Source organism: Capricornis sumatraensis, chromosome 1 (assembly GCF_032405125.1).
Source record: "Capricornis sumatraensis isolate serow.1 chromosome 1, serow.2, whole genome shotgun sequence".
Taxonomy (NCBI): domain Eukaryota; kingdom Metazoa; phylum Chordata; class Mammalia; order Artiodactyla; family Bovidae; genus Capricornis; species Capricornis sumatraensis.
Window position 1 is genome coordinate 23,942,987 of NC_091069.1, and position 8,326 is coordinate 23,951,312.

At 36.8% G+C, this 8,326-nt stretch overlaps 1 protein-coding gene across 1 annotated transcript in view; it reads left to right on the top strand.

Annotated features, from left to right (window-relative positions):
• Positions 1-7,882, top strand: part of DDX1 (DEAD-box helicase 1) — a 31,014-nt gene extending 23,132 nt beyond the window's left edge. The window contains exons 19-26 of the mRNA XM_068964165.1: positions 1,193-1,339; positions 3,707-3,798; positions 5,344-5,416; positions 5,569-5,641; positions 5,725-5,767; positions 6,517-6,612; positions 6,818-6,938; positions 7,579-7,882. Of these exons, the coding sequence (XP_068820266.1) occupies positions 1,193-1,339; positions 3,707-3,798; positions 5,344-5,416; positions 5,569-5,641; positions 5,725-5,767; positions 6,517-6,612; positions 6,818-6,938; positions 7,579-7,709 (776 nt within the window). The 3' untranslated portion in view covers positions 7,710-7,882. The remainder of the gene's footprint in view (positions 1-1,192; positions 1,340-3,706; positions 3,799-5,343; positions 5,417-5,568; positions 5,642-5,724; positions 5,768-6,516; positions 6,613-6,817; positions 6,939-7,578) is intronic.
• The last annotated feature ends 444 nt before the right edge of the window (positions 7,883-8,326 follow it).

The following is an 8,326-nucleotide window of genomic DNA, read 5'->3' on the forward strand; positions in this document are numbered from 1 at the left end:
GTTGAGATAGTTCGTAAGAGGTGTATGATATTCAAGGATACATGAAGATAATAGCATGAAACTGAGGATTGTTTTCAGTTGCTAACTTGTGTCCAGCTCTTTGTGGCCCCACGGGCTGCAGCACACCAGGCTCTTCTGTCCTCCGCTGTCTCCCAGAGTGTGCTCAAATTCACGTCCATCAATGATAGAAGCCTAGTGCCTCAAGAACAGAACCTAGAAGAGATCTGAAACCCGTTAGGCCGCAGGTCTGGTGTCCCATGTCTCAGGTGGATCATTGGCAAGCGTTAGATTGCATTTTGTTCATGGTTGGATTCAGTGGTAGATTTTTGGCAGGTACCTAAAAGGTCAGTAATCTAAAAGGTCAGTTATCTGAAATTTTGATTAAAGAGGGTTCCTTTGAACTCATTTTTATGTGCAGCTCCAAATTTATAAGATGTATGCTCAGCTAGTACAATTGGAGAGGAGCACACAGATAGTCAAAATAATGTATCATCCCATTGTTTGAGAATGCATTTTATAAAATGAAATTTTTACTGCTTCGTATATTTTTCCTTGTTAAAGTTTTACTTAGTTTTTACTACAATTAGAGATAATCAGAGCTACCTTAGAAATACATTGGGTTATAGTTGTGGAGTAACTATAGCCCAGCTTCACACTGAAAAATAGATACTTGCAGGATGGCAACTTAGAAGTCACTAACTAGATTTGATGTAAAGTTTTGATTTCATAGAGTGAAAAATGAACTTTCTGTTGTTTAGATTGATTTAGGAAGTACCATTTATTAGTTTTTAAAGGGGATTGAAGTAATTGAGTACATATTTACTGAGCATTTAGGAAAACTAATGCAAGGCAGAATATGATTAGTTCTTTGGTCTTTGTAAGAACAAAGCTTTGTTGTGGGTATTTCTATTTATTTGTTAATGTGTGTGTGCATGTACATTTTTATCTGAAGAATGGTTATAGGTGTTTCAGTATCCCATAAACTGGCATAAAAAAGAGAAACAAAAATAAATGAGCAAGTGGATTCTCCCACCATTTTATCCTATCTTTTTATTGCTTGGTTTTGTCTATAATAATTGCATTAAAATAGAGATTTTTAGGTGAGTTAAGCCATAGGTCTGTGTGATTATGTGTGTTCCTGACAATTTCAGATAGAAATTCTGTGTTTTTTGTTGTTGTTGTGTTATTCAAGAGATGTGGTCTGAAGCTATTAAGATCCTGAAGGGGGAGTATGCTGTCCGAGCCATCAAGGAACACAAGATGGATCAAGCAATTATTTTCTGTAGAACCAAGATCGACTGTGACAACTTGGAGCAGTATTTTATGCAGCAAGGAGGAGGTAATAGTTCCTCCCTTGAAATAAACTGTGTTCATTTCCTCACTAATAGACTATTAGTCCCACGTTGATGCAGTGTAGTGTTCATGCCCAGGATTTAAAGCAGTGATGTTGCACTGTACGCATCTGTGCTTATCCAGCACTTTCCCATATGATCAGCCCCAGGAAAAACAATGAGATGATTTTCCACATAGGTAGTTTCATTGCAGTGAAGATGAATCACAGCATTCTAAGGCCCTTATATTATTTGGAGGAATGGTGAGGTTTTGATTAATGTTAAAATTTCAAGTGTAATCATTATATAATAAGATATATATCTCCTAAACCGATAAATGAGGAAAAACCTTAATTTAAAAAAAAAGGTAAGAAAGGAAGGGGGAGGAATGAGAAAAAGCAGAGCAGTTAGAAATTACAGAGTAATAGAACTGGTGAAAAAAATCTGAGCATATGAGTAAACTGTAGTATTTCAGTGGGTTGAAGTCTTTTGATGAAGAGCATAGATTGTTAGACTACATAATATATAGCTGTATGCTGTTTACAGAAAACAAAACTATGGCCAAGGACATAGGAAGATTGGAGGGAAGGGGAATGAAAAAACATATATCTGTCAGCTAAAACAGGAATTTAAATATTAATAGGGATGCCATAGACTTTAAGACAAAAATTACTGAAATTAAAAAGGTCACTATATAATAAAATACTTGCTCTATGATGAAGATATAATTCTAATTTTATGCTCCTTGTAATTAATGTTAAATATATAAACCAACCTGAAAAAATGTTCAATATAATCAGTTGTTAGAGAAATGCAAAATAAAATCACACTGTAATACCACCGTACACTCATTAGGATGACTAGATAAGTACACTCATTAGAATGACTAGATTAAAAATACTTAAAACACTGATTTGGGTGAGGATATGGAGAAATGGGAGTTCTCATACCCTGTTATGCACAGGCACTTATGTAAAGGGTCCTACAGTTTTTTATAAAATTTTACTTTGCTGTCTTAATGGCCTCTCAGTTCAGCTCCCAAGTATTGACAAGATAAGTGAAAACATGTATTGACGAAAGATGTGTGCAAGATGGCCACAGCAGCTTTATTCATGATGGCCTCAGACTGTATACCAGGTGGCCATTAATAAGAGAATGGCTAAACAAAATGCAAAATATTTATTGAGTGAAATAGCTGATACTCAGTGCTGAAGTGGCATAGGCTGCCGATAGAGACAACTATGGGTGGCATCTCGGAAGCATTATGCCAAATTTTCATTCTTAAACACGAGTTTGTGCTGTGTGATTCCATTTGTATGACTTTCTAGAAGAGTCAAAACTAATGTCTGATGGGAAAAAGTCCAGAACAGTGGTTGTTCCCAGGAAGGTGGGAGTGTGGATAGGTGGGAAAGGGCAAGAAGGTTCTTTGTGGATGATCTTCACGTTCTGTACCTTGATAGGGCTTTGGGCCGTGTAAGTTACACATTTGTCACGAACTCAACAAGTGTACACTTAAGATTTGTATATTTCCTTGTATGTAACTTTAACCTCCAAGAGAAAACAAAGAAACATAAACGAATACTGTGCTCTGGTTAATGATATGCATTGCTGAACTGTGTACTGATAACTGCAGTTTACGTTGAAATGCATCAAAAATGTAAAAGTGAGTTGATAGAAGGATAGAGGGATAGGTATGTGGTGAAGCAAATATAGTAAGTGTTAATGGTAATTTTTACTTTATATCTTTTCCCAACATTTACTATATTTTCAAACATACTGCAAAATTGAAAGACTTAGTGACCATTTCTACTCTGGTCTGGACGCACTGGTTTTTGTGACTGTGTCTACTTGAAGAGTTTCTTTTTAAGGACTTGCTGCTACTGTACCTGGCTCTAAAATTCCACTGCTCCCTCCTGGTTTGGTACTTCTAATCTGCTTTGGCCAGGAAAGCAGATAACTAAATTGCTTAGAATACCTTGAGGAAGTTAGGCGTGTGGGCGTGGCCATTTAGTAAGGACATGAACTTCATAATGACTGTTTTTGCTTCTTTCAAGAAGGATCTCTTTTGTTTACTTTTTGGTTCTTTACATGGGTTAGATGAGGTCCTGGTGTACATAGGAACCACTGTTGCAGATTGGGAGAGGTTACTTAAAATGTCCTTCAAAGCAAAGCAGATCAGTTTTAATGCTCATGGAGTTCATTTTAATGGCATTTTACCTAGGACAGAAATTGTGTCAACCATGTTTTATGACAAGTTGGAGTTTAGATTTCCAGGGAATTATATGCACCATTGTAGTCTAAATGTTACTGGTTTTTGGATATATTCCTAGGCATAATGTTTCCCAAGATTGACTCTTTAATGTGCTTTTCACTAGGACCTGATAAAAAGGGACATCAGTTCTCTTGTGTTTGTCTTCATGGTGACAGAAAGCCTCATGAGAGGAAGCAAAACTTGGAAAGATTCAAGGTACCGATATTTAGTTGACTGCATTTCCTTAATACTTAAGAGGGCAGTTGTACCTAGTTTTGAATCAATTCCAGTTAATATTCTTAAAGCAATTCTTGTCCTAGAAATTTCAAAATATTTCTGCCCTGTTGGTATATCCTCATCACGGCAGGGCCTCATTATCTTTAACAGTCAGATGGTAAATTATGTGTTCTCTGTTGGCACAGCACTTTTATGGTAAGAATTTTCAACTTAAGAAAATTTTAGCTAAATTTTTTCATAGGTATTTTTAGAAGCATCACTAGATGAATCATGTCTGTGATCTTTTTTGTTTTTTAATTGTACTAATATCCGTAGGGAACTTAATTTGTAGATGAATTTAAGACCAGTATCAGAATGCTACTGCTAAGTTGCTTCAGTCATGTCCAACTCTGTGTGACCCCATAGACGGCAGCCCACTAGGCTCTGCTGTCCCTGGGATTCTCCAAGCAAGAACACTGGAGTGGGTTGCCATTTCCTTCTCCAGTGCATGAAAATGAAAGTAAAAGTGAAGTCACTGAGTCGCGTCCAACTCTCAGCAACCCCATGGACTGCAGCCTACCAGGCTCCTCCGTCCATGGGATTTTCCAGGCAAGAGTACTGGAGTGGGGTGCCACTGCCTTCTCCGAGCATCAGAATATGGTTTTGTAGAATTAAATATATTTTTAATGATTTGCGGAAGAGTGTCCCAGTTACTTGATTGCAGCCCATGACAGGCTGTATACCTCTTGGTATCGATAGTGGGACTTGAGCCATTTGGAATTCAAAGTCAGTAACCTCCATCCACAGGCTCTCTCATCATTTATCACAGTGTGTTTATCCCAGCATATAGTATAAATATCATTTCTCTCAGACCCCTGATATGAAAAAAGTGGCAAGTTACTGGGCCTAGGAGTTTTCGATCCTGATTCTGCGCTGAGTGTAGTTGGTGTGGATGTTACAACAGATCGCCTGGCCTTATTTCAGCATCTCTGCCGCCTCTCTATACTGGCCTTGTCCTGGGCCGGAAGTCAGTGTGCCCTTCACCCACTCCAATCTCTTAATTGCTGTGCCTTGTGGCACAAATGACAACTGAAGGCCAGTTTGTATATTCTTGGTGAGAGTAGGGGCCCACTCTCTTTGGGATTTTTATCTGCTGTCCTCAAAAGTGTAACCTCAAGGTAAAATACCTAGGATTCTGAATTATTTTAGTATAAGGGTAAAGGTAATACTTATGTTTTTATGTTTTATTCTGTCTTATCTTGCGAATTACCAGTTAGGATATCTAAAGATAAAGCCAAATTTTTAGCAGTGGTTTAATAACCTTTATGTGAAAAAAAGCAGAAATGAATCCAGTCGTTGATTTATTCACCTTGAATGTCATATTTTGGCAAATTGTAAACTTAAAAATGAAAAACTTGTTCTCCTCTAATCTGATAGTAATACATTCGTGATTAGAGGTCTCATTTAGTAGAAAGATGGCATTTATGTTTATTTTTTTAGTGTACGTCCTAATAAATCCCTCTCTCTCCTGTCTGCTCTTCTTAGAAAGGAGATGTCAGATTCTTGATTTGCACAGATGTAGCTGCCAGAGGAATTGATATCCACGGTGTTCCTTATGGTAAAAAGAAATCTTTTATGCTTGCATTTTGAATTTTAAGGAATGCAAAGGAAACTGTTTTAATATGATTCAAATATTTAGAACAAAAAACATCAGATATGTTTGAAAATTTTAGGACCTTATGTCAATTGGTAATAACTTTTTATTTACAGTCATAAATGTCACCTTGCCTGATGAAAAGCAAAACTATGTCCATCGCATTGGCAGAGTAGGAAGAGCTGAAAGGTATGGCTGTGATTTTGTTTTTTCCTTTTTAAGCTTCTTTGCTTCTGGAATAAAGTCTAATGGAGACTTTTAAAATCTTTCAGGATGGGTCTGGCCATTTCCCTGGTGGCAACAGAAAAAGAGAAGGTGATCTTCTTAGTGCTGTGTTATATTCATTGTTTGCATTGTCATTTTAGATACTGGGAATAAAAGCAGTTTGAGTTTTCATTTATGTTGAATTCAGGTGCATATGGAATATAAATGAACTTTTTATGGCATCTTTTTCTCTTTATTCATTGAATAGACAACTAGTAGGATTAAGTTCAGAAAGGAACAATACAAAATGTAATTTTCCCTAAAAGCTCTCATGTAATTGTTTTCACTGAAAGGTATTTAAACCCTGTTTAGCATCATGCCATGGTAGACTTTTTTTTTTTTGCCATGGTAGACTTTTTATGGGAGAGAGAGTTAGCTTATTATTTTGATATAAATTGATTCAGATTTACAGAATAGTTGCAGGCATCAGAAACGCCTACAAACTCATTGCCCAAACTAGATATTGTGCATTTTGCTTTTTGCTATATTTCATTCTTACGGAAAACCTTTGAACTTTTAATTTTTGATACTGATCTTGAGATAGCATTCTCTAATACTTGACATTTTTTCTTATTTTTTTTTAATCTGAGAATTCCTTTTATTGACATCTAATGGAAGTCTGTTTTGGAAAATCTTTTCGATTCCTCTCAAAAAGAACTCTTTCAGAAGACCTAGTTAGTGAGCTACTGATGGTGGTAGTGATTGGATGACATACCATAGCTGCAGACTAGTTAAGAACAAAGATATCTAGTATGTCAGTCGCTGTACATGTTTAATCTGTTTTTCCTTCTTTAATATAGGTTTGGTATCATGTATGTAGCAGCCGTGGGAAAGGGTGTTATAACACAAGACTCAAGGAAGATGGTGGCTGTACCATATGGTACAATGAGATGCAGGTAACGCACAAAGTGTCATTAAAGTTGGTAAGAATAGACTGCATTTAAGTTACTGTAGTTTATAAATTGTAACTTGTGAGTTCATCTCTTCAGAAATCTTACTTCCCTTTAGCCTTCCTGGTTTTGATGCTATTAAAATGCAGCTTGGGTTTGTCAAAATGAAATTTTTATATGAAAATACTTGAATTTCCTCTCCTTTTCTCAGTTGCTGTCCGAGATAGAGGAACACCTGAACTGTACCATTTCTCAGGTTGAGCCAGATATAAAAGTACCAGTAGATGAATTTGATGGGAAGGTTACTTACGGCCAGAAAAGAACTCTTGGTGGTAAGCTGTGAATTACTTTTAATTCTGTTTTACATGTGAGTGTATCCTTTTTTGAGCGTTAGTTTAAGAAGAGAGTGTTTCATTTCCTTATGTTGATTGTGTATTTTTAGCATATTAATCATTCCCTCGTGTTCCTCTCATAGCACTTTGTTCATACTTGTCTTGCAGCATTTTTATTTTGTGATCTGTATGTGAGTGAAGGACAGAAGCTTAGCTGTTTCTGTGGAGGTGTTAATGTCATCAGAGTAGTTAAAAATGTATGGAATTACTAGGAAACAAGAGAATAACAATAATTTTGAACAAGTGATAAATTACCTATGATGCCCTTAGCTGATTCCTGAAATTTTTTAAAGATTCAGGCTAAACTGATGGTGTCTAAATCAAGGAGAAGATGATGGGGGAGAGGTTGGGAGGGGTATTGGATATTGGGACAGCTGTTAGTAAGGCCTAACCATTGATTTTAATCGATTTAATTTAACATTTTTAAAACTCACAGTTTGGGAGGTAACTTGCCTAGTAGTAAGTACATCTTTATTGCTGGAAGCAATGTTTAAATTGATATAATTGAGTGAAAGTATTGCTGACAAGTTATTTCAAGCGTGTCATTTGCATTTCTTTGTGATTCGTGTGTGTGATCCAGGTGGAAGCTATAAAGGCCACGTGGATATTTTGGCTCCTACGGTTCAAGAGTTGGCTGCCCTTGAAAAGGAGGCCCAGACATCTTTCCTGCATCTTGGCTACCTTCCTAACCAGCTGTTCAGAACCTTCTGATTTTAACATACACAGAATAACATTTGAGTAATAAAAGTCTGGTCTTAAAACTCTAAAATAGTTGTGCTGCTTCCAGGCAGCAGTATTTATAGTAACTTAAGCTATGAGTGCTAACTCTTGCATGTCAAGAAACATCAGTCTTAGAAAATCTTCATAGAATGCCAAACCTAATGAAAAGAATAAATTTGATGACTGTATTTTTGTGAACATTTGTGTCTTATTTTACAGTTATTTTATAATGTTTCTTTTCAAGAAAGCTCTGGGTTTAGGAAATCAAGTGTGTGTGTGTGTGTGTGTGTGTGTGTGTATTTGGTAGAGGACTGTGGGGAACCATTAGGAAATCAAGTGTGTGTGTGTGTGTGTGTGTGTGTGTGTGTGGTAGAGGACTGTGGGGAACCATTAGTGATGGTCTTGAGGATTTTTGCAAGAAGTGGTCCTAAATGGAGACAGCCTCGAGATGCTTCTGGTTGCCTTGGTGTATGGGGAAGCTTGGAAAGAGTCATGAAAGAGAAGTGGAGGATCCCAAGGTGGAAGGACAGCTGGGTTAGTTTGGAAGCCTGAAGTTTTTATCATGAGTTAGAAGAGGTTATGCATTTTAAGGACTGACGACTGATCTG